This window comes from Fusarium solani (genome assembly GCF_023522795.1).
Source record: "Fusarium solani strain SB1 chromosome Unknown bctg00000009, whole genome shotgun sequence".
In the NCBI taxonomy this organism is placed as follows: domain Eukaryota; kingdom Fungi; phylum Ascomycota; class Sordariomycetes; order Hypocreales; family Nectriaceae; genus Fusarium; species Fusarium solani.
Genome location: NW_027072144.1, coordinates 515373 through 540679, shown reverse-complemented (window position 1 = coordinate 540679; position 25307 = coordinate 515373). Strand labels below are relative to the sequence as shown.

At 48.8% G+C, this 25307-nt stretch overlaps 8 protein-coding genes across 8 annotated transcripts; 5 read left to right on the top strand and 3 right to left on the bottom strand.

Annotated features, from left to right (window-relative positions):
• Positions 1-36: 36 nt before the first annotated feature.
• Positions 37-705, bottom strand: MRS44_013234 (uncharacterized protein; the record flags this gene model as incomplete). Its single annotated transcript, XM_065616720.1, has 2 exons — positions 37-493; positions 623-705. 2 exons carry the CDS (start codon positions 703-705, stop codon positions 37-39), a joined length of 540 nt encoding a protein of 179 aa, XP_065472792.1.
• A 629-nt stretch (positions 706-1334) lies between these two features.
• MRS44_013233 (uncharacterized protein) lies at positions 1335-2990 on the top strand (the record flags this gene model as incomplete). The annotated part of the gene is made up of 2 exons (XM_065616719.1): positions 1335-2616; positions 2956-2990. 2 exons carry the CDS (start codon positions 1335-1337, stop codon positions 2988-2990), a joined length of 1317 nt encoding a protein of 438 aa, XP_065472791.1.
• A 1975-nt stretch (positions 2991-4965) lies between these two features.
• MRS44_013232 (uncharacterized protein) lies at positions 4966-7081 on the top strand (the record flags this gene model as incomplete). Its single annotated transcript, XM_065616718.1, has 2 exons — positions 4966-5209; positions 5271-7081. 2 exons carry the CDS (start codon positions 4966-4968, stop codon positions 7079-7081), a joined length of 2055 nt encoding a protein of 684 aa, XP_065472790.1.
• A 34-nt stretch (positions 7082-7115) lies between these two features.
• MRS44_013231 (uncharacterized protein) lies at positions 7116-7885 on the top strand (the record flags this gene model as incomplete). Its single annotated transcript, XM_065616717.1, has 2 exons — positions 7116-7284; positions 7344-7885. 2 exons carry the CDS (start codon positions 7116-7118, stop codon positions 7883-7885), a joined length of 711 nt encoding a protein of 236 aa, XP_065472789.1.
• A 1370-nt stretch (positions 7886-9255) lies between these two features.
• On the bottom strand, positions 9256-14178 carry MRS44_013230 (uncharacterized protein; the record flags this gene model as incomplete). Its single annotated transcript, XM_046270194.2, has 4 exons — positions 9256-9544; positions 9595-12467; positions 12551-13023; positions 13071-14178. The coding sequence occupies 4 exons, from the start codon at positions 14176-14178 to the stop codon at positions 9256-9258; spliced, it is 4743 nt and encodes a 1580-aa protein (XP_046123982.2).
• Positions 14179-14786: 608 nt separating this feature from the next.
• On the top strand, positions 14787-15965 carry MRS44_013229 (uncharacterized protein; the record flags this gene model as incomplete). The annotated part of the gene is made up of 1 exon (XM_065616716.1): positions 14787-15965. The coding sequence occupies one exon, from the start codon at positions 14787-14789 to the stop codon at positions 15963-15965; it is 1179 nt and encodes a 392-aa protein (XP_065472788.1).
• Positions 15966-17100: 1135 nt separating this feature from the next.
• Positions 17101-17745, top strand: MRS44_013228 (uncharacterized protein; the record flags this gene model as incomplete). The annotated part of the gene is made up of 1 exon (XM_065616715.1): positions 17101-17745. One exon carries the CDS (start codon positions 17101-17103, stop codon positions 17743-17745), a length of 645 nt encoding a protein of 214 aa, XP_065472787.1.
• A 605-nt stretch (positions 17746-18350) lies between these two features.
• MRS44_013227 (uncharacterized protein) lies at positions 18351-22515 on the bottom strand (the record flags this gene model as incomplete). Its single annotated transcript, XM_065616714.1, has 5 exons — positions 18351-18731; positions 18793-19292; positions 19341-19553; positions 19975-22039; positions 22093-22515. 5 exons carry the CDS (start codon positions 22513-22515, stop codon positions 18351-18353), a joined length of 3582 nt encoding a protein of 1193 aa, XP_065472786.1.
• Positions 22516-25307: the final 2792 nt, after the last annotated feature.

The window sequence follows — 25307 nt, the reverse complement described above, 5'->3', positions numbered from 1 at the left end:
GTTATAGAAAACCAAGTTTGGGTCATAACCCTAGTCCTAGTCGTCGCGGTGCATCACAACGCCTAGCATGGCCACAAAGTCGGCCTCGTTCGCAAAATGCTCTGTAGTGTTGACGTATTTGCTCAAAGGGTGTTCTGTCCCATTTTTCACCTTCCAGTCGACACTTGGGTTCCCAAAGGTGAATATTCTTAGCCTTTCCTTAATGATTCGTCTCTGAGGGGAGCCTTTCGGAATCTCTGTTACCAGCGTCTGTAGCGCTAGGCGCAAGACCAGGCAAGCCTGAGAGTGCGCGATCATAACGATTTTATCGGGGACCTTACCAGCGGCGGGCCATAGAGCACCCCTAGGCTCTTGCTCGAGGGCCTTCTGACCAGCCTTGCTACTCTGCGTGTTTTCGATAAGAGTATTTGGCTCAGCGGCCCTGCGTTCACCGCAACACTCGATAAAGTTCCAGAGGATGCCGTCACTTCTGTTGTATACTCCTGTGACTTCTCTGTTGAAGGCATCACGGATCTTGTCGCACAACCGTTAAAACCAGAAGAATTTGTTTGCAATTCCGTTGATGAAGAGCCATTTCTCATTTGGTGAAGACGGCGGCCCGCCGTGAAGCGCTGAAATGTACGTTGGTGATGGAGGGTTGGCATTTGCATCAAAGTCGCTGCGTAGACTGGCGTTTAGTTGAAGGTCGTCGAGCCTGTTTGGCATTTTGCCTCTGCCCATCTTCAGAATGTCAACAATGGTCAAAGCTACTCTCTGTGCTTGGGAAACCACAACATTTCTGTTCTCCGGTAGCTGTAAGACGAGTTCATTGTACGGATTGTCCATGCCTGGGAACTCGGCATCTGGGGTTTTGGTCGCACCGTCAGTGGCCGGAAATCTACCCAAGACGCTCCCAGGTTTGACGAGGTCGTATAACCACTGGCCCAATTCGGGCAGATCGTTCAATATGAAGTTTAGGAAGGGCTTGTTGACGCCTTTGGTAAAGATAGCCCTCTAAATGAGGGCTGCGCCGCTGAGGCTTTGCGTCATGGCTTCGATACCATGTAGTACCCACCCGCCGTATATACCCACCTAATATATAGCAAAAATAAAAATTCCCTATATAAAATATCTACTTTTACTTATATAATACTTAGCTAAAATTAAAGCTATTACTATTAAATAATATTTGCTTTATTAAGAATTTTATAATATTTAATATTCTTACCTTAATTTTTTAATTATATAAGTGGTATAACGTACATGATAAGCGAGTGCACCGGACAAGTGAGTGCACCAAAAATCCCTCAACCTACATCACTTCCATTTGATCAATTAATTCTGAACGACCAAACATGCCTCAATCAAATAAAGAAGCTAGATTGCTTCTTGCACTTCAAGCCCTTCAAAATAACCCAAAATTAAAGCTGCGACCTACTGCAAGACTCTATCAGGTTGACTATTATGCCTTGCGTCGTCGGCACAATGGCATTCAGTCTCAGCGCGATACTACTCCCAAATCACGCAAATTATCCGATCTAGAGGAACAGATCATAGTTCAGTTCATTCTCGACCTAGATTCGCGAGGGTTTCCCCCGCGACTACGTGGTGTGGAAGAAATGGCCAACCAACTGCTCGCTGACCGCGACGCGCCACCCGTCGGCAAGCGCTGGGCTTCCAACTTCGTCAAGCGACACGATGAGCTCAAGACGCGGTTTTTTCGTAGATACGACTACCAGAGGGCCAAATGCGAAGATCCAGCCGAGATTCGAAAGTGGTTCAAGCTCGTGGAGAACACAATCGCGAATTATGGTATCGACCTTGCCGATATCTACAACTTTGATGAGGTTGGCTTTCTAATGGGCGTCATTGCAAGCGGAATGGTCGTCACGGGCTCCGAAAGACGTGAAAAACCGAAATCAGTGCAGCCTGGAAACAGGGAATGGATTACTGTCATCCAGGCGATCAATGCGGAAGGCCGAGCGATCCCGCCGTTCATCATAGGTGCGGGCCAATATCACCTCGTCAACTGGTACCGAGACAGCAACCTCCCGGACGACTGGGTTATTGCAACGTCTCCCAATGGCTGGACCGATAATGAGCTAGGGCTTGAGTGGCTGAAGCACTTTGACCGGTGCACAAAGACGCGATCAGTTGGTCGCTATCGTCTTCTGATCCTCGATGGTCACGAAAGTCACCATTCTCTCGAGTTTGAGAAATATTGCCAGGCAAACAAGATTGTTACACTCTGTATGCCGCCTCATTCGTCTCACCTGCTTCAGCCCCTTGATGTCGGGTACTTTAGCCTACTCAAGAAGGCATATGGTCGAGAAATCGAATATCTGATCCGATGCTCGATAACCCACGTTTCCAAGACCGAGTTCTTTCCCGCCTTTTACGCCGCATTCCAGGCCACTATGACGGAGAAAGACATCAAGGCGGCTTTTAGAGGGGCCGGGCTTGTTCCACTTGACGCGGAAAGCGTGATTTCGAAGCTTGATGTGCAGCTACGGACGCCGACGCCGGTTGAGGAGGAGGCCGGCCCCCCTACCACATGGGTTTCAAAGACGCCAAAGACCGTCCTTGAGGCCGAATCTCAGTCTGAATACCTCGATAGACGAATCAGAAGGCATAAAAGTAGCTCTCCAGAGTCAATTCTGGAGGCATTAAAGTCTCTTTCTAAGGGAACAAAGACAATGATGCATGAGAATGCCTTATTGAGGGCAGAGAACCGCGACCTTCGACAAGCAAATGACCTACTAAGTCGACGCCGGAGGGCAAAAAGGACCCGATTACAAAAAGGAGGAGTGATGACAGTAGGGGAAGCAAGGGGAGCAATTGATCAGATTAGTGTAGATGGGCGGGTAGAGGGCGAATCGTCGAGAAGTGGTGGTCAAGGAGGGTCAGCGAGACCGAGGGAAAGGCGCTGTGGAGGATGCGGAAAGACAGGACATAATGCAAGAACATGTCAGATAGTTGTGGAAATATCTGAAGAAGAGTGCAGCGATTAATTTTAATTAATTAGGTGACTTGTTGTGTTTTTCTGGTGATTCCTATTTTAAAGGTTAAGATTTTTGGTGCACTCACTTGTCCGGTGCACTCGCTTATCATGTACGTTAATTGCATAATACTAATATAAATTATCTTAAACTGCCTCCCTTATTACCTAGCCCTATTATCTATAAAAACCGTCGGTTAAGCTATTAATAGTTTTTTTCTATAAGAGGATTTTTTTTATATTAGTAGACTATAGGGTAGCTAATGGTTTTTTTCTTAATTAGCTAATAATTTCTAAAAAATAGGGTTCTAATAAGGTTAAGGTTCTATAAAAAAGATATATATAACTTTAAGTTATAAGGATTTTAGAAATTAAGTCCTTTTTATTATATTTTATTTCCTTATTTTTTTAAGAATTATTTAAAGATAAAAGAAAGAAATTTTAATAAGATAATTAATGCAACTAATATAATACTAAAAACCAATTAGTGATACGTAGAGGGTGCGGGTTAAGGCGGCGTCGGTTGAGTCTTAGTTAAATCTAAAGGTCGGCTAAGTAGTAGGATAAAATTTCATGATAAATTAATTATACTAATATATATAATAAAAAGTATATTAATTAATAGCAATAAGTATATTTAATTCGATTAAGCTATATATAAGAATTTAAATATAATATATTATAATTTACTTTTAATTAAAGAGAGAATTTATCACGGCCTAATAGAGACGCTTATTACGTGCTAGGGAATCTGTGACGGTCAAGGTTCCCAACGTAGTAAACCGTAACCTGATTTGGTTTATGTTGGCAGTTGCAACGGGGCGTAACGTACTGAGCGTAGGGTGGCAAATCACGTCTGATAATATCAAGAAGTATTCTTGAGTAATCAAGTTGTATTGAAAGCTGGAGAGCTATCCAGACATAGGAAAGTGGGAATGAGCGAGACTATATATACTTATTCTGATTTACTTGGTCGATCGTGGTCGAACGCGCTCTTGTTCGACCTGTTCGACCATTTAAGGTTAAGGTTTCACTTTTGGTCGAACGTGGTCGAACTCGTTCCCGTTCGACCAGTTCGACCACACACCACTTCCACCGGGGCCTGTTTGTTCCATTCCGAGCTCCGACGTTTTCCGTTCGTATCCTGGTTGATCTTCCTACTCGTAACACAACTGCGCAAAGCGTGGCCCGTCAAGATCAGGTAGATCAGGCCGCTCATTCAATTCATAGTGTCACACGGATAGGACCTATCCGAGCCGGATAGAGACTAACGTACATGATAAGCGAGTCGGAAATACAAGCGAGTCGGAAATACAAGCGAGTCGGAAATTAGAATTTATACCTTAAATCGCGATTTTAAAATAATTCTTAAAAATTCAAGCTTAGCCTAAAATAGCTATAAATCTTAGACTAGCTCTATTAGGTAAGTCCTTATATATAAAATTTTTTCTAAATTTTATATATATTTTTAAATAGTTATTAAGAAAAAGCATATTCGCACTGTTTTTTTTTTAAAAACTTTTAATATTAATTAGCTTAATAGTTTTTTTAAAAAATCTAAAAAAAAATTATTGTATGACTTTTTTCTTAAGAAGTCTAAAAGTAATTTTTTTTCAGTTTTTATTAATTATATAGCTAGTTTTAGAAAATCTAATATTTGTACTTTTAGCTGTACAGTATAATTTCCGACTCGCTTGTATTTCCGACTCGCTTATCATGTACGTTATCCGAAGGATCAAAACACATAGCAGTCTCAGCTCTGGCAGGCAGCGGCTCGGCTCGCGTGGTGGCACAAATTGTGGCTCAACCCCCAAAGATGGCGCATGGGTTGTGGTGTAGAAAGGGGAGGATCTGTGGAGCAGCTCGCACGGATCGTTTAGCGGCCCGAGTTTACGAAGGAGGGCGCGGAAGAAAGAACCTTTCTCCTCTTCGTTCCGAAAGGCATATTAGAGACTTCTTCGACTTCACCCATGCCTTACGTGACAAAAATGCCCTCAAATCGAAGTAGCTCCTTTAGGACCCAACCGCCGCCAACCGGTCGTCCTCTTCACCGATGCAATTCGTCCGAGAAGCCTGTTGATTACTGTTTGGCTTGCGAGGCCTCGCTTGGAGCCAGTCCTCGCCGCAACTCTTCCAGCAACAGTCATGGGACCGGGCAAAGCGACCCCCAGAAGTGGTTTGACCACTCGAACCAGAACCCGACCGCCACTATCGGCAACAATCCCATAGACAGTATGGACTGCCTGTACTGGGACTGAGGGTTATTTCGGAAGATACTGATGCGATGCTGTAGTTGACCCCCCTTCTTCCAGCCAGAATCTAGTTCGTCGAATTCGGAGAATCCATACTCCCAAAATCAATACCAGCTCGCCTCTCCGAATCTCAGCACGGCGCATAGCAGTAGCGCTGATGACTAGGTATCGCAGTGTTATTGACGACCTAACGATTGAGATTCAACAGCTTAAGGAGGAATTGAAGCGCTATAGGCAAACAGGTCCGGACATCCTTCGTAAAGACACGCTCTTTGAGATCAGGATCCATGGGCTGCCCGAAAAGAAGAAGAGAGAGCTCGAGGCTATTCTAAGAGACTTTGCCGCCAATCTCGATAGGCCCCCAGATGCATCATCGTTGAGGAGGAAAAAGTCATCTCGACACAACCGCGATCACATACACTCGGGATCTGGAACCCGGCCGAAACATGCTTCTTCTTCTCCACCATCCAACTTCCGGCCAGCCGACTCCGCCTACGCCTCCATGTCAACTGGTACCAAGTCTGCGAGCACGTGTCTTAGCGGTCCTATCATGAGTTCAAACAAATCATCGAAGCAAAAGGTGGAGGATTATCTGCGAAACATTCCCGATGGCCTATACCCGCGACACATGATCATGACAGACAAGGAGCGGAAGAATCTCGTTGTTCGTCGTCTTGAACAGCTTTTCACGTGTAAGGTCAGTACTCGCCGCATGTCGAAGAAGCAGTCTATGGAGCCGGGTGACAGCTTCGCTTTTGCACGCGTTGTAGGGGATGCACAGACGACGGGCTTATCAACAGCCCTTGAACCACCCACTCTTGGAGCCGAGCCTATCCGGGAGGCAAGAATTCTCCCTCTGGAGCAACAATCCCGGCGCTTGAGAAACATGAGCCGTTTTGGAGGCCATGGGTCGGCTTCTAATCCCGATGAGGATCACACGGGCACCGGAGGCAATGGTAACAGCACCGGTTCTGGTATCAAGCCGTCTCCCCCAGTGCCGCCTCTGCCGGAGCAGCGGCGACCCTGTGATTTGGACCCCGATCGTGCTCAAATTTCGTCCGAGATTATGAACTACATCCGGCATATGGGTCTTGTGCCGTCGCCCGAGTTACTGCCCGATCAGGACAACATCCATCCTGACGCTGAGGGCTGGGTGTACCTGAACCTGCTCTGCAACTTGCCCCAACTCCAGATAATGAACATGACACCAGAATTCGTTCGCTCTGCCGTCTCAGAAATCAGCACCAACTTTCAGTTGTCCCCTGACGGGCGCAAGATTCGATGGCGATGTGGATCCGAAGGTACCAAATTCAGTAGAGACAGCTCTGATTACAACTCACAAAAAAATCCTTTTGTCGATGACATCGCAGGTTCGGAGAAGAAACGCAGGCGTCCGAAGACTAGCCGTTCCACCGGCAACAAGCTCCAATCTGGCGGTTCAAGTAAGGATACGCCTAAATTTGATCCGCGACTTTACGCTCCATTCGACAACTTTCACTACAAACCACCGCTCGTTCAGCAGGATTCATCCGGCGGGCACACTCCAATGGATGAGACGGATTGTCCTGTTGGACCAGCGAAGGGCGACAATCTCGGCGAGCCGGGATTGGACTTGAATTGCACCGGCGGGTCAACTCGCGAAAAGCAACGTCATGAAGGTGCTATCATCTACTACAGCGGCGCACCTTTCTGCATCGATTTATCGGGTGACCCAGTTGATATGTCACCGGCCACTCACATGGTCTCGCGCGGTCAAACCCACAAGAATTACCAGCAGGCATCAGACGTCACTCCGTCTCCCTCCACGGCGAACAGCGTCTGGCTCCTTCATCAACCACAGACCGTTGACTGATCGAGGCCAGATCCTACGTCAGCAGAGTTCAGCCATGGATGAGGATAATAATGGACTTCGGGGTCTGACATATGATGACAGCGAACCAGTAAGCGATATCGAGCTGGATTTGATTTGGCCCGACGATCAGCAGTACATAGAGTACCCGCCCTTGGAACCCTCCGGACTTTGGCGGCGTTTTCCCCGAAGATCACTTTATGGTGGTTATTGCTACTAAGCGGCCGAAGCAAGATACCCTCCCATCGACTTCTGAGTCCCCAAGTTCAGGGGTTGAACGAAAGCACAGAAGGGATCATTCATCGGCTGGCGACGGTGTCAACTTCTTGCCCTGTCCTTGGCGGCTTAAAAACAAGACCAAGCGAAGAACTACCGCCCATCGAATTTGAGTATCTGTCGGGGCGCATCAAGAGGCTAGCGCCGGTCCAACTGCCATCTCCGGCTATTTTCTTCCCGCCGTTTAGCACTGACGACTCCACGTCTGACGAAGATGACGGCGTACCTGCAGATATAGACAATACTGGATCTTCAGAGGAGCGTGTGAGCCGATGGGAGAACCCATATCATTCCGATAGCTATCCCGATGGCCTCGATGTCAGCAGTGGTGTTGAGGAAGGTGGCGATCCAGACGAATCGTCCCAAGATCAGAAGATTGACCATGTCAATAGAGATACTGAGACAAAAATGTTACCTAACCGCACTCGGCAGGCCACTCGCCGCACCAGCAGCGTCGCAGCTACAGGAAGGAAGGGTACCGCCGCAGGTATCCCGCAAGCAGACGATAGCAGTGGTGAGGACACTTCCTGAACAGCTTATGCCGCTGGTATACCATACTTCTTTCCCTAAGGGCAAGAGACATTTTTAGCACGGAGATTCTAAGGACAAATTGGCTATTAAGATTGATTGACACCTTCTATATCTGGCAAGTTGGTGCTATATCTTGAGTATTTCCGGCTGCAGTCTTGCGGGTAGCGCTTAACGTCGCGCCCCACCTTTCCACGCAAATTGATGAACACAACGTTCAACTTTGCGATTGAATTCCTCCCACCAAAACAACGTAAATTAACTAGCTACTCCTGGGATTGATTCCTCATATTGTTTACAACCGCAACAGTTATTTCTTCTGCAGCCAGCTCAATTGGTTCCTTCCCAGTTCAACGTTTTCTCTTCTTGGTCTGTTCCTTCCATTTCTTCTTGGTTCCCGGATCTCTTCCCTCGTCGGATAACCTAGTAGGGGGTTATAGTTAACTGCCTTCTTCGCAGTTGGCTTCTGTCAGTAGCTTGTGAAAGTGTTACCATGCACAACCACCCTTTCGCCAACCCCACCCTTTCGCCAGGCCAAAAAAAAAAAAAAAAAAAAAAACCACCACCACCACCACCACCAAAAATCAACAAGTTTACTTACACAGAACTTGGCCAAATTGATAGATGCGTGCAAAAATTTGCGTCTTATGGATAATAATTGCATCTCTCTATTGAATCCTGGGTCTTTTGATAAGCCGCCCTGATCGCGTGGTTGGTTGATGGGGCATGGTTTCATCTTTGACCTCAATGACCGAGGCAGCCTCCGATTCTGACTCCGGCTCGCCTGAACAGCCATATTCCACCGCAACAGGCATATTTTGAGTCTCTTCTCCGGCTATGGCTTCTCCAGCAGCTAGAGTCTCACCAAGAGTCATAAAACGTTTGTTAGGATTCGGCACGGCCTTCCTCTTCTTCCCCCCTTTGGGCGACCTAATTCCTCCTTGGTACAATGTAGAACACCAACCAAGAGCGATCGGCCCCCATGATGTGCCTTCGGCGCGTGCCTACGTGGTAACGAGATGTATCACGCAATGGCTGTTAAGCTGACCTAAGAATAACCTATCTCCTGAGTGCGCAAACACCTCCAAGGCGTACCTCGCCCCACATGATCACGGGCACCTCGGAAGTACGTGAGGGGTACGAAAAGTTTAATCCGATAAGAAATTGTCGCACTGAGCGTGCTAAAAAGATCAAGGGTCAGGTAAAGAATAATGAGCAGCAGCAGTGTGTTGATTGATTGTTGTCTGAGGTTATCTCTTGTGCGGGGTATTCCATCCCGCAGAGTTACTTAAAGCATACGGCTAGATTACTAACGCAGTTGTTTCATGAGGCCGCGAAGATCATGCCTACCCTGCGACACACCCCCCCAGATTTCACTCTGTATCAGATGAGGTCTGAATGTCATCTTCATCAGCATCCTCTCCTGAAGCATATTCTGGATCAATCCGCGATGAGATATCAACCAGACCTAATTGCTTGACGAAGTGAGAATGCTTTTCTGCTGAAAGAGGTTTTGTGAAGCCATCTGCAGGCATGTCTGTTGTTGGAACCCATTGTACTGTAATTTCGCCGTCTCGATGGACCTGTCTTAGCCAGAAGTTGTGGATGTCGACGTGTCTCAACTTCGATGTCAGTTGTGGTCTCTTTTCTGGACCAGTCCCACTGTTTGTTGATTGTCACAGAGGATGCGTGGTTGGTGTTCCGGATCGAACTGTATCTGTTCGAACAGTCGGTATAGAGCTATTGTTTCCCTCGCTGTATGAGATAGCGATAAGAGCTCCGCTTCAGTTGTTGACGTGGTTACAGTCTTCTGCTTCGAAGACTGCCACATGATAGCTCCGCTAAACAACTTCATGAGGTAGCCCTGGGTGGATTTTCGAGTCTCTGGATCATCCGCGAACGATGCGTCGCTTGACTGCTGTAGCACTTCATCATCGCCTGTCTCTATCTCTGCAGCTTTATCTACAGAGCCTGAGAACTCGATGGCATAGTACTGTGTGGTCTGGAGATATGAGAGAACTCGGTTTGCATACCGCAGGTGTTCAGATGAAGGGTTCATGGCGTGCTGGCTTAACTGGCTGGCTGCATAGGAGACATCTGGTCTTGATACCACTGCTGCGTACAGAATTGATCCTACCTTTTCTTGCATCTCCGTGATCTGTTGTATAGTGGCCTGTCCTTCGAAAGGTTGGGGACGATACGATGAAGTGAGAGGAGTTGCCGTTCTCATTGACTGATCAATCCCGAACTTGACACAGAGTTTGTCGATATATCCATCTTGGCAGATCCAGAGCTTCTTGGCTTTGATGTCTCGAAGGATTCTGATGTTGAGGAAGGAGATTGCTTCGCCCAAATCCTTGATCCCGTATTTGCTGTGTACTGCTGCTTTGAATTCGTTGACTTGTTGAAGGTATTCAGGTTGTGCGATGATGAGAAGATCATCCACGTAAAGAAATAGAATGAGTTGAGTTTCATTGTTGATGAGGATGCAGGGTTCATCTGGGCAATATTCAAATCCCAGATCTTTGAGGAACGATACAAGCTCATTGAACCAGAGCTTTGGTGACTTACGCAGACCGTAGAGCGCTTTGAGCAGTCTCCAGACCTTTCCTGATTGACCATATCCCGGTGGGCATGTGGTGTAGACCTCCTCGTCCATGTCAGCGTTGACGAAGGCGTTCTTGAAGTCAACTTGATGACATATCAGCCCAAACGCACAGACGAGAGCCATCAGAATCCGGAAGCTTCGATAAGCACCGGTTGCTGCGTAGATATCTTCACCAGAGTGGTGTTGAAGATCACCTCTGACACAGACGCGAGCTTTGTGACGAATGAGATAACCTGCATCGTCCAGTTTGTAGGTAAAGACCCATTTGAGTGGCAGGATTTGTTTGCCTTCTGGACAATCAACTAGCTGGAAGGATCCTTTCTCCTCGAGTGACTTGATCTCGGCACCTGCGGCTCGTTTGAAGCCTTGTCTCTCAGGATGTCGCTTCAGTTGATGCCAAAAATCAGGCGGTGGTAACAAGTCCCTCCGATGAGTTCGGATTGACTGCGCTGTTGCGAAAGCGTGGGCGATCTGTTGTCCCAGCTTAGCGCGTTCCAATCGTAGGGCGTATGCCTGTCTCCGCGCTCGCTTCTGAACTCGATGCAGAGTGGAGCGTGGTCTGAGTGTTTCGATTGTATCTTGACCTCTCTGAGACAGTTTGATGTTCCTCCCAGATGTTGTTCGAAGGTTCTGGAGCACTACAGCGTCCGTTATCTTTTCCTTTCTGGGTGCCTCTGGTCTTGACAAGTTTGTCTGAGGACGCGGTGATACTTGATGGAGAGCTTCTGGGTTCGAAGGCCGTGGCGGTGGCGATTCGTCCACAGGTGCTTCGACCTGTATCTCCCCTGCTATTGCTCGTTCAGGCGATTCTTGCGGCGTAAGAAGAGGCCGTGGTGGAGGTGGCTCTGCTTCTGCTTGCATCGGAACAGGAACCGATGTTGCTGCATCTTCCATAATGAGCAATGGTTCGATATCATCTTCGTCTAGATCAACTTCATTGATCGTGATCGCGAGAGCCTGTCCTGATTCGGGGAGAGTTGTAGCAAGCTGTGGATCGTACATAACTTTCTCGTCAACTTGAACATCCCGAGATACAATGACACGATCAAGGTGTGGGATCCAAACTTTATGGATGTTGGTTGCGTCGAATCCGACAAGCCATCCCATGAGCGCGTTCTCTTGTAATTTTGCTCTGGCTGGACGAGCCTTCTTGTTCTTGATCAAGACATAGGCAAGAGAGCCAATGATTTTGAGATGAGAGATGTTGGGTTTTCGGTCGTGGACCATTTCGTATGGAGTTTGCCATTGTTTTCGTTGAACTGGGATGCGATTGAGGAGGCGAGTAGCATGAGCTACGATGTAGGGCCAGAGCTTTTGAGGTAGATTACCCTGTATTCGTAGCTTGCGAGCGATAGTCATGATCACCCCCCCCCAGAACGTTCGGCAGGACCGTTCTGATCTGGCGTATCTGGCGGAGATGGGTTGAAAGTAATTCCCTTCATTGCGATGAAATGCTTCCACTTCTTCCCCAGACCTTTTCTCGCCATCTGATTGGATGTATCGCGTAGTGAAACCCCAGTTGTCATTTGTTATGGCCAGAAACTCCCGTGTTACAGACAGAAGTTCATCTTGATTCTTATTTGGAAGATTGAAGGAGACATGGTAAGCTGAGTAGTCGCAATAGAAGTGAGCGACCCAGGAGTTAGCGTTGAATGCTTCCTCCATGTCGATAAGATCAAGGTGTATCTTCTCGAAGGGGTAAGTTCCTCTCCACGTTGGTATGCGGGAGATTTGCTGATGCGCTTGTCCGAGTTGACATTCAGGACATAGTTCTGACTTTCGCTCGAAGTCGCGAGTGCCAAGTGCGACTCCTTCGACTACTTGAGGCACATGTTCAAGAGCTTCTTTTCGGATATGACCCAGCCTTGCATGCCAGGTGTCCATAGAAGCTGTGGCCACTCGAGGCGTTCTCGATTTGGTAGCCATCGCAAAGGACTGCGCTGCCTCTTCATGAGATTCGGCCTTCAAGACAGCGTCCTTAATGTGAGGTTCAACCACTCGAAAAGCACCATGTTTGGTTGCTTTGAAGGCATTTGATCCATCCGAGTATTCCATCCAACAGGTTCTGGTATTGAAGTAGAGGCCTTGTTGTTCGAGAGAGAGTGTGTGTTGATGAGGTTCCAGTGGAATCCAGGAACATGAGCAACGTTCTCGATCTGAATTAGACCTGGGCCCGATGGAGTGTCGACATGGACCGTGACATTGCCGATGCCTGCGATGTACGTGCCTGAGTCGCCAAACTCTATGATTTCACCATCCAGAGGTTTGTAGTTAGTGAAGCGAGACAGGTCGTTGCAGACATGTGTATCCGCGCAGTTGTCAAGTCGGAAACAGTCGCCGTACTCGTCTTTTGCAGTTGTGCCAAACGCGAACCTTGACGTAATAAATGCAGCTCTTGATCTGGATGGCGATGTAGCAGTGTTTGAAGTCTCGTCTTCTGCTTGATTCTTAGGTTGATTCTGCCAGAACTTAGGCAGGTCGATGTTGTTTCTCTTGAAGTTCTTTTCAATGTTTGCCCGAAGCCGCCTGCTCCCTTTGACTGCAGTGATGACTTTCGATTGGACTTGAATGATTGGTGACCATCCCTCCGGTGCATTCGAAGGATTGAGGTAGTAGCAATCAGCGTATTTGTGAGACATGCCACAGACGCAGTCTCGAAGGTTTGTGTTCGAGGATGAAGGTTCTGTTCGGTGTCTTTTCTCTGTTGAGGCTGATTCTCCTCGTTGTGCGAGTCTGAATCATTGCCATGCTTCCTGCCTTGAAGAGTGGCGTGGGCTGCTCGTCCTCTGGTAGCGTTCTCCTTCGGTGGTGCCATTGTCCTGAACTGCCTAATGCAGAATCCGATCGTGATCTTCTTCTCGGAGAGGGTTGGATTGAGCTTGCGAAAGGTCTTGAGAGCTCTATTAACTGTATTCTGAGCTTTCTGAACAATGGTGACATCGTCATCTTCATCGTTTTCGTCCCCTTCAGAATCAGTCGAGCTTGCGATGGTGACAGAACCGTTACTGGCGTGATCAGGGTTAATCTCGTTGAGCGCAGTGAGGAATGCGTTTGAGATCTTCTCCATGGTTCTTGCAGCCTCCTTGACGAGATTCTTCTCATTCTCGACCTGAGCTTCCTTGGACTTCATATAGTTGTAGAACGGTGGGTTGGCTTCGCGAGATGCTTCAATGAACGCATCACAGATCTGCGACTCGCTGAGGTTCTCAATCTTGTAACGCTTGGCGTTGTTAACGAGCGCTGGCCAGCGGCTGAGCCATTTGTCGAGACTGGTGTTGCTAGGGCCTTTCTTAAGCTTTTCAAACTCGGCCCTGACATTGTGCTTCTGATCCTTCGCGGTGGGCTGGATGCTGTCAGCCAGCGCGATGAGTTTGCCGCGGACGTCATGGATTCCGAGGTAGTGTTGCTTGTACTCCTGGCACACCGTGAGGTCGATGCGATCGGAGACCTTGTCATATTTCTTCTTCTCGGTGTCATGGATGGCCTGGAGGCTGTGATATTTCTGGATTGTGTCTTTGCTTGCTGAGTCCGATGGTTTGGTCGCAGTGAAGACCAAGGTTTCAGTCCCTTCTGGATCACAGTAGCTCCAGACGTCGTTGCGAACAGCCAGGTCCTCAATAGAGTTGATCCAGTTCGTCCAGTCCTCACGGGCGTTGAGCATGGTGAGATTATGGTCTCTGATCGACATTTTGATGATTTTCAGTCAAAAGACGATGACTTCGTTTTCAGTTGACTTCTGATCAATGCGTTAGCAATTTTTGTTAAGTTGAAGAGATCATGCAAAAATGTTAGTTATTCTTGTTTTTAAAGTCTTCTCTGTCAAATCTGTTGCGGGTTTCAAGTTGCTGTTTCGCATCGCTTCATCTGACACATCCGACAATGATCCGGAAGTCAGTATTGCGCGGTCGGCCTAACTTCGTGCCGGTTCCCCTGAGGAGGTTTCCACGTTGAAAGAATGAGCTCATTGCGACGGACTTGACAGCAGAAGGTGTTGGTGGTGATAGATCTGGCGTGCGACGCAGCGGAAGAGTCTCCGGGCTCATAACTGTCGCACTGAGCGTGCTAAAAAGATCAAGGGTCAGGTAAAGAATAATGAGCAGCAGCAGTGTGTTGATTGATTGTTGTCTGAGGTTATCTCTCTTGTGCGGGGTATTCCATCCCGCAGAGTTACTTAAAGCATACGGCTAGATTACTAACGCAGTTGTTTCATGAGGCCGCGAAGATCATGCCTACCCTGCGACAGAAATTAATGCTATTTCCTACCTTAAACACCATCAAATTATTTTGATTTCATCAATGACTTCCCCTCCGATTCTAGAAGAGATACAGGTCATCAACCCCTATGATGACAGGAGCTTTATCAGGGAGGAGCACAGTCGCCGCCTGTGGCCAAATGACCCTACGCGCGCCGTTGATTTTCCGGCTGAAAATGGTCGAGGCACCAACTTTGAGCCTTTCCACGTAGAAACACGCTCTTTTCACATTAACACACTGCCTCCAACGCCTCTACAACTATTCCAGCTTTTTCTACCCATATCACTCGTTGAGAAATGGGTATCTTACACAAATTCCTGGATCACGTGGCTTAAAGAAAACGGCGTTATTGACAGCTGGAATACCCCGATGGAGCGGACTTCAAAACTACACAAATGGGAAGGAACAACGGTCTCAGAGGTGTTAACGACGATTGGTGCGCTAATTTATATGGGTGTGCATAAAGAAAAGACGATACGAAGCTATTGGAAACCCCCCAAGCCCGGTGATCAACGTCCTGCGCACTCATTTATCAAGTTCATCTCATATAACAAGTTTCAGCTTATCCACAGGCACCTTCGTCCCTTTGACCACACCAAATATGACGAAACTGCACCTATTCCGAAGGTATTCCAATGCGTTGAAGAGTGGTCTGACCATATGCAAGCCGTATCCATGCAGATATTCCGGCCCGGGTCTCACCTTGCCGTCGATGAGTGTATGATTCGTTATACCGGCAAAAGCGACGACATAACGGTTATCAAAAGCAAGCCTGACCCCGTGGGCTTCAAGATATGGGTTATCGCTCAATGCGGCTTCTTTTTTCGGTGGATTTGGTACGTCAAGGAGAAACCACATGGTGCCGTTGGCGATGAAATTTCAACGCAGAAGTCATCATCACGAGGTCGGCCAAGCAAGCGAAGAAAAGTCACAGCCAAAGCCCCTAGTACAGAAGACAAGTCTTTCACACCGAATTCGACTCAGGCTGTCGTCGTTGCCCTTACAAATATGCTGCCAGAAGCGACATATCACGTATTTGTGGATAACCTTTTCTCATCGTCTCCCCTCTTCCGCAACCTCCGCAGCCACGGCTTCGGTGCCACAGGCACGGCTCGTACAAATAGCGGCATCAACCAGGAACTAGTGGATGATAAGAATAATGACGGCAAGGTCAAAAAAAATGTACGAATTCAATACCGTCAAGGCGATCCCAACTCCTGACAACCAGGTACTAGCTTCAGACACTTTTGGCTGAGAAATTCCTACTAATTCGTCTTCGTTCTGTATCTATAGGTCAACCAAATCGCTTGGAAAGACAACAAGCTTGTGTTATTTTTAACTACCGTGTTTACCGGCGCCGATGATGAGCGTGTCGTCCGGCAGAGGAAGAAGCCGTCATCACGGAAGTCAGAAGCCAAGCCAATACGGCGTTTTTTTGGTAACGAAGCTACCAAAGAGATCAACATACCGACAGTGGCTGCTACTTATAACGACGAGATGAACCAGGTTGACCGTGGTGACCAATTGAGGTCATATTATAAGTACGATCATCCCCTACGCCGTGGACCGTGGCAGGCACTTGCATGGACTTTCCTCCTTGACGTGGCCCTCGTTAACAGTTATATTGCTCAACTTCACGGACCGCAGCCAAATTGGAAGAGATATACGAATCAAAGGGAGTGGCGAGAGTGTATTTATAACGAATTATTTAATACCTACGGCCATAACAGTCAAGCAAGGAGGCATTACCGAGCCGGAGACGAGCGTGATCTACAACCACCCGAATTACAGAGGGAACACATCGATCGCAAGATCAATCATGTCAACCGCAAGGTAAAGTCAGACTGCCTAGCCTGTCAGGGCTGTCGGCAGGGGCAGCTAAGAGTAAGAGCCCCGGAATTGAGCCCTCTTACGGAGGTCAGCGGCAATGAGGAAAAGAAGAAGATGAAGAGGCCGGATGTGCGGAGTCAGACCTCTCACGGATGCCGTATTTGTGATGTTGCGATTTGTAATACGAAGCATTGTTGGGACTTCTATCACCACCTAATTTAGCAGAGGAATTATGTACCCTTTTTTGGCGCCTTCTGATTGGATCGAACCCCTCGTCGTGACCTGGTTGGAGGTGTTTGCGCACTCAGGAGATACGGGTTTAGCGTCCACAATCCATATGATGGGCTGGTGAAGTGGAAGCTTAATCCATGATCTGATGGGGTCGTGTGACCATGAACCGAGGTTTCCGAGACGCCTATAATAGGGTCTCATCTTGGCCAACAGCTTCTCGGCCTTGGCCAATGATTCTGTAACCACTGCCAACATTATTTCCCAAAAATCTTTCAAGACAAACAAACATTCCATCATGTCCACATACTCCGATCTTCTGTATCATACCACCCTCACCGTCATCGACTACCATGAGGACCCCTCTGGAGCCAAGCACTCGGCCTACGTCCTCGCAACGCATGCCAGCATTGAGGCGGCCAAAACTTTTGCCCGAGAGGCTCTACATCTCCTCAAATACGAGCCTGACGACTTTGAGGAGTACTCCGTCTACTCAAGCTCTCACGAGTGGAAGCATGGCGATGGGGTAGTTGTCTATGCTCGTGCACCCGCCGGGCAGGTCTTCCAAATTGGAGTCCGCACAACGCCGAACAATGAGTCTCTGCTGGCGAACCCCGACGGTACTGTCGTCCTCCCCAAGGGCGCAGACCTTCTGCACTATGTGGTGCAGACTACGATCGACTACAACAAGGACCGAACTGGCTGCGCGCAAGAAGTCGACATCGAAGGGTCATATGTCCTTCGTACCGATGCTCTTGCTGCCGCCAAAGCGTGCCTTGCGCAGGAAAATTTCACCGAGTATGATTTGCGCGACGAGTTCAAGAACGAGTGGCCGTTTGGTGAGGATGTCGTTGTGCATGCTGTATCTGAGACTGGGCAGAACTACACTGTGGCTGTGACAACAGTGCCAGGAGCACACAAGAGGCACAGCAAGAAGAACTGACTCGTATTATTGCGACCGAAGACTGTTAATTATTGGGATCAGGGTCAAGGCATCTGGTGGAGTGATATTGGGGGAGGAAGAGGTTCTGTGGTTGCACCCTATTGTGTATCTATCTCATGACGATCACTACTTTAAACTAAATGGCATAATGCAGTAGGCGTCTCTTTGGAGCCCTTTTTTCCCGTGTTGTTAAAAGACTATCCCTTCAATTGTCGAAAACCTCCGTAGTCACTACAGGGGTGTCTAGCCAATTAAAATCCAAACATGAAAGGTACATTACTTCCCACCTAAATTAGCCTATGATAGAAGTCCCAACAATAATCTGAGTTACAAAGCGCGACATCGCATTGCTTACATCCTTTCGTTGATTGTCGGCGCCGCTGCCCCCTTCTGTTATTACTGACCGGCGCCAACGGCCGCCTCGAGCTCCTCGATCTCGGCTGCCCAAGGCGATAACCCTGACAGGGTACGCAGTCCGATTTTTTCCCTCTCGCGATAAATTCATGCTGTACAATAGGCGTAAATTCGTCTCCGGTCCGAAACTTTCTCCTTGACTGACTGGTCGTATGGAACGCCTTGAAGAGCTCGTTATGAATGCATCCGCGCTACTCTTTCTGACTTGTATATCGCTTCCAACTTGGCTGTCCATGGAGTTGAAGAAGGTAACTATTCACAAGGGCCACGTCAAGAAGGAAGGTCCAAGTGAGAGCCAGCCAAGCGCCTCTGCGGATCGAGTGATCATAACCTTGATATGCCCTCATTTGGTCTCCTCGATCCACATGATTCATTTCATCATTATAGGAAGCAGCCACCGTAGGGATAGATATCAGCTTGACTGGCTCACCGCCAAAGAAATGCTGTATCGGCCGCGCTGTAGCCTTTTTCGTTGATGGTTTCTTCCTCCAACGGTCGGTCCTCTCATCGCCCTTGAACACAGTTGATAAGAATAATACGAGGGCATTATCTTTCCAGGCGATTTGATTCACCTGTTAGATAAGTAGATAAGTTAGTAAGGGAAATATAGCTAGAAGAGTCGAAGCTTCCTACCTGGTTATCAGGGGTAGGTACAACCTTGATCTCATTAAATTGGAAGCCTGATTTACCAGTCTGATCCCTTAACTTAGAGTTTGCGAGCTCTTTGTAAATGCCGCAGTTAGGGCGAGCTGTGCCTGTAGCCCCGTGGCCGTGCTGACGAAGGGAGCGGAAGAGATCCGGTGACGCGAAGAGGTTGTCCACAAAGACGTGATAGAGAGCTTTTGGTAGCAAATTTAGCAGGGCAATAACCACGCTCTGGGTCGAATTAAGGGCGATAGCCTGTCCTCCGTTTGTCGTAGCGACCTCAATGACTTCTTCGATCTTATCAGCCTCATTATCCTTCCTCTTTAAGCCGCCTCTCCCTCTGCCTCTGGCCCTGCCCCTGCCTCTCCCTCGTGTTGGTGACTTCTTCTTAGGACGTTCGACGCCGATAGGGCCATATTTCGCGCCGGGTTGGTGCCAAATCCAACGCAAAAAGATACCAAGTTGGGCCACAACCCATACCTTGAACCCTGTGTCAGTAGCAGGCAGGGACATCTTACGAATCTATCGAATCGAACGCCAAGCCTTGGCGTTCGAATCGAATGTGACCCCCATTGATTCGAATCGAATCGAACGCATCTCCCGCAGATTCGTATCGAATCGAATGTGCCTCCCGTAGATTCGCATCGAATCGAACGCCAAGAAATTCTTGTCCTGTAGATTCGACTCGAATCGAACGTGCCTCCAGTAGATTCGCATCGAATCGAATGTGTCCTCCGTAGATTCGATATCTATCGAATGCCAAGATTCGATCGAATTCGATTCGAACTCGATCGAACGTAGACCTAATCCCGGCGGAGACCGAAACACCAATAGGACCTAGGACCAAATGGATCGTTGTCATCATCACCAGGCATTCGTGACTTCATACCCCGACGTACGAAGGGTAAGAGATGCAGAGGGGTTTTAGAGAACATCACGGCTGTAGATGAGGCGTCGCAGAACATTTTCAATTGTGCAAAGGCAGGTAATAGGCAGATTAAATGTCACTCGTCCCCTTCAGCGACGCAAGTGCGTCAACCCATTGATCATCACTAAGGCTAACCAGCGGCAGTGAAGGCGTGTAGATTCCAGCTTTACTCCACGATCGAATGCACTGAGCCATCGCTACTATCTCCCTCCTCAGCCGGCTTCTCAATGGTGCTGTCATACGCCCTGCACTGCTAAACGTCCTCTCGCTCTCCGCAGACGACGATGGGATGGTGAGCATATCAACCGCCATCAGAGACAGCCGCGGGTACCGATTCCTGTTGATTTTCCACCAGTCAATCGGTCTACTCCTGTAGTAGTGACTGTTGACAACATCCTCAGCACAGTACCGAGCATATTCGTCATCAGCAGTCGCTCCCGCCGTCGTGTGTTTCGTCTTCCGGGTGCTCTTGCGGGCACTGGACGCTGCCAAGGACGAACCCTGGGCGCATGGCGACCCAGCTACACTCCTAGCAAGTCTCCGCTCAATGTAATCCATTGAGGCCTCGTCAGACGTAGCGAAGACTTCGCAGTCAACGTCGCGTTCCCTGTAACTCTCCCAGATCTCTCTGAGCTTGGCTTCGTACTCTAATCGCCAACTCTTAGCCTTACGAGAAGGCACTCGAGACCACAGTTGATCGAGAAGGCGCCACTTCTTCGCCGGGTTGAAGACAACAGCGCCGACATAAGCTGCGCTAGTCAGACGGTTGTAGTACTTGTGCAGCTTCTTCCATCCGAGCTTGATAAAGACCTTGAGCAATCTACGGGTTCTGCTATCGAGCCCGTCGTAGATGGCGACTTCGACGTCCTTCTTCTCCTTGCTCACCGGATCCTCAACTTCTTCAAAGATTGTACCTTCGATAGCACCTTCGAGGTGGTCAAGTAGGATCTCGAAGACAGGGAAGTATTCATCGAAACTACCACACGTCAACCTCGCGCCGGGAATACCGTCGCCCTGAAGTTGCTTGGTGGCGATTTCAAAAGGCTTCAGAAGCTTGACAAGTACCTCGATAACCTTCCAGTCGTACGCACTTAAGCGGTATTGCAGAACTGCCGGTTTCGGTTTGTCACCAAGGCCCTCAGTTTCCCAACGGTTCTGAACGTCATTGAAGAAGGTATTGAGAGCCGGGCGGAGACGAAGTGCCCTCTCCATCATCCGCATGTCCGAGTTCCATCTGGTGGCATTGTTGAAGACCCAGTGTAGTGTTGATTCATGGCCGGATTCCTTGCGCTGAGACTGAAGAAACTGCTCGTACAGCTGTTGACTCGCTCGCAGCTGAATCCCGGTGTTGTGAAGCATTCCTGGGGCGCCGTTCTGGCTGTACTCCCTGAAAGTGGCTCCATTGATCTCCTCCGGAGCTGGGTGGGATGATAGGAGGTCCTCTTCTGGGATACCAACGGCAGTGTTCGCTTCAAAGTCTTCGTCCGTGCCGTCTTCCATCTCTACATCCAGGGCCTCGTCGATAGCTTGATCAACAAGCTCCTCATCGTCATCTTGATCGTCACCATCGGCAGCGATGATTGCCGCGAAGTTCTCTCGCTTCGAACCGTATAGTATTGCCCGCACGCAGAGGTTGAAGATATGCGCAGCGCAGCGAATCCGTCGCTCTTCAGGTGAGAAGCCGTGTTCAAAGGCAAGATCGTCCATGCAGGTGTCATTGTTGGCAGCATTGTCCAGCGTGAAGTAGCCAATCTTGTCCGGGTCGTTGATTTGCCAGAATGCGAGCGTATCAGCGACCTCATCAGCAAGTGAAGCACCATTGTGTCTGCCCGAGAGAGGTCGAAGCCCAAGGAGGATTCGGTGTTGGACAAAGTGGTTATCAATGAATTGAGCGTTGATCCCAAGAAACGAAGTGTACGACTTGGATGTCCAACCGTCGAAGGAGAAATGGATCTGGGATCGAGCGCTGCGCAATACTTCGGTTACCGGCCCAACGGCACCCCTATACTCGGATTCGAGCATGCGAAGCAGCGTCTTCGCAGAGGGAATGTGGGTCACATCAATGAGGGGATTGCCGTAGAGAAGGATCCGCTGGAACCGCTCGGTATTGACAATGTTGAACGGCAGATTATGGTAGGTAATCCAGTCGAGGAGGAGTATTCGGAGGCCTTTGCTGCTGAATCTTCCACGCAGCTTGCTGACAAGAAACTGGTCGTGAGGATTATTCAAGTCGGCATCGATGAAGTGGGTGATAGTCTGGCCGCCCAGAGATGAGGCTCGCACGCCCCGGGCAACGTCGTTTGGGGCCTGCCAAATGAACACGCATGTTGCTGAGCTATCCACGAAAGGCACGTACTTACCAAAATCCCGTGGGCGTTGCGAAGGTGGTTCTTGATAGCGGCTCCGGTCGAGCAGACGAAGCAGAAGTCTGACTTCTTTTTGAAGCCTCGGGCGAAGCAGTCGGCACAGATCCACTTGAGCTTATTGCCCTGCCGCGAGGTGGAACGGTCCTCAACACGATACCCATATTGCTGCCACCACGCCCTCGTGTCCTGACCGCCAGTATAGCGCTCGAATCCGGGCCATTTGGCCCACTCTTGGCGGCCCCAAAGTGTCCAATCAACCTGAATAAAGTCGGCAGCCGTTCCGCGAGAACGGGGTGATGGTGTCGCTGGTAACGAGATTCCTGGAGAAGACACAGGCGGCGAAGACGAGTACTCGACGCACTCCATTGCGCCTGACCCAATCGATGGGGGACGGCTTGAAGAGAATGGTTCGGACATCGTGACGTTAGGTCGGTCGCGCGAATCGAGCCAGCTTGTAGAGGAAGGTTGGAGTCATCGAGGCTTCGCCGGTGCCCAACTTATACCGCTTCCATGACAGCAAAACTCAGTGAGGCCAGCATAACGCGTATGTACGCACGTTGTCGACGCGAAAACGAAAAAAAAATCCCAGGTCGCCATCTCCGTTACATTGGCTAAGTCTTGTACGAATGAAAGGGGCATCCGCCAGCAATGAGAATGATGACCTCGCGCACCATGTCCGACGGCCCACGCGAAGACGCCTCTTGGCTCAACCACTGGTGCTCGACGGTTCTCCAGGTGCTATATACACCTGCGCTAGCAACCAATTAAATCGAAGGTCTTGTCACTCAAGTCGGCAGACTCTGACAGCCCAGTCTGGTATGGTCCCTGGTCATCTCGTTTCAAGTGCCCCTATTGGCTCATGTCGTCGTGCACAGACCGCCGAGGCACACAACTGGAACTTTCCTTCCGCGCTGGCCCGTCTCGTTCCATCCTGGCGTCGCCTCTGAATGGGCTCTTAAGCTCGTTTGAGCTGGCCGGAGCTCGTCGTGTTGCCACGTGAGGTGTAGCGGTGAGGGCGTAATTTTAATGCTGTAAGTGGTCGCAGCTGCGGGAGGATTATGAAGTCGCTAGTATATCCACCTAGGGGCTGGCTGGGTTTGGCCGCAAGTTCCTTTGACCAAAGCGGGGAATAACTATGTTGGGTCTGGACAGTTAGTCGACCAATACAGGTTGAAGATGCAACAGACATGTGAGACTTCAAGGTCGAAATGGTCTTCTGAGCGTGAGAACACTGGCGCCGATAGAAAGCTCTTGAGGGAGATGTCTAAATGGAGCAGTTTTTGTTTGCATTACTTCCAATCTACAGAAAATCGGCATGTGTTTAGATGTTCATGGTGGGAGTAATTGCAAGACGGGCCTACCCTATACCAATGTGCTAGAAAGATACCAGGGTACTCACGTATTCTCCCACAGCTACGCAAGTAACCCCTAAACAGCACTAGTCGCATTTCATGGCCGCGAGGATTCGCTTTTCAACCTCGCCCACGCTTGACATAGTCCTCGTGGAAATTATGAAATGGTCCCATTCAATAAATTACTTTTGATATTTTAGAAAGCAGTCGTTTGTGGGTTGCGGCCAAGCATGATTACTGCAGTTGCACGATACCTATTCTGACCTGTAAATCTCGGGGGTTTAGATGTATACACTAACACATCTTAGCACTTACACGGACCCTGGGCCTTCAAGACGACAAATCACGCTCGGTCGCGTCAGGTACCGCCAGGGGCCGGTTGACGCGTTCAAGAAGTGACGCTAAAACGAGCCGCGCGTGAGTTTCAGCGAACCGCGTCACTCGTTCGACCGAATCGATCGATTTTCGATCGAACGCTTGGGCCCATTCGATTCGATAGCGAATAAAATGTGCCCTGTTCGATTCGTATGTCGAATGAGAACCACCACATTCGATTCGACGCAATCGAATATCGAATGAGACATTCCACGTTCGATTCGCATCGAATCGAACGGGCCTGTGGCAGATTCGACATCGAATCGAACGCCAAGAAATTCGATTCGATATTCGTAAGACTTGGCATCGAATGAATCTATCGATTCGATTCCCGTTCGTAAGATGTCCATCCCTGACCATAGGTCAGCACTGTCTGATTTCAATTCTCCGTATAAAAAAAATAAAATAAAAAAAAGTCAGGCGACGAACTGGAGGAATGTTTGAGCCTCTTGTCTAACAGGCCTAGACGCTTGTCACAAAACATTACAAGGCCCCAGATGTCGGAGTCACGGATGGATACAGGATCAAATGAGCGCTTAATTTGCTATCTAAAGGAGCGACGAGAGTCGGTCTCTTATACCTATGTTCAGTCTGCCGATCTCATAGACAGCAGGCTGTTGCCTGACGCTAGGTATTTGTAGCGTTCACGCTTGCCGTGGAGCTATTTACGATGGTTGTGATCCGTGCTGCCCTTGACACCAGACTTATGAGAATTGTCCCAGCAACAGTTCCGACAGTCCCCCCAATAGCATGGCCGAGCGACTATTTCGAAAATGCCTTGTCCTTAATATTTATAGCGGGTTTGCTTGCTGCCACCTTCCCAGTAGGGTTGTGTTTGACTCACAGATAGAAAATGATTCCCTATTTTTAGGATCTCTGAGCGTGCAGTTCCAGGATACGGATTTCCCCGCCAGTGGAGCCTCATGTGTCACATGACGAACAAGTTCTGGCCGAGCTATCCCGGTAACAATTGCCTTAATCTCATCCCGGCTAAGTAGATGAGGGGCTGCTCGGAGCTATATCTGGATGAATAACGGCTAGGTTTCCTAGTCTAATAACCCTAACCGTACTGGGTTTATATTGGCCCTCAACGATATGGCACTCACGGAACAAATCTGAAGTATATCTATCGAGAATTATTTCATCCGAATGAGAAATTCCAGGATATTCGAATAGTGCTTCCTGTATTGTATGCATTTTAAAATTACGCTATTCAGAAGCTTCGTAGTGTTTTTGGCATAGGGTAGCAATATTGCAGAAATATAGGGGCACATTAGTATCTATTACCCCACTTCTAATCCACCCAATCCACCGAGATTTTGCCAGTGGAGCGGATAGTGGAATCCACGAGTGGATCCACTATGTGGATTGAGTGGAGTGGCTTTTAACCCTGCCTCTGCAATTAGCCGCCGTTGTTTGGGGGGCCTTGCACGCCCTCCAATACCTCGATCTGCCTTGGTTCCGAAGGCAGTTGCGAGGTCC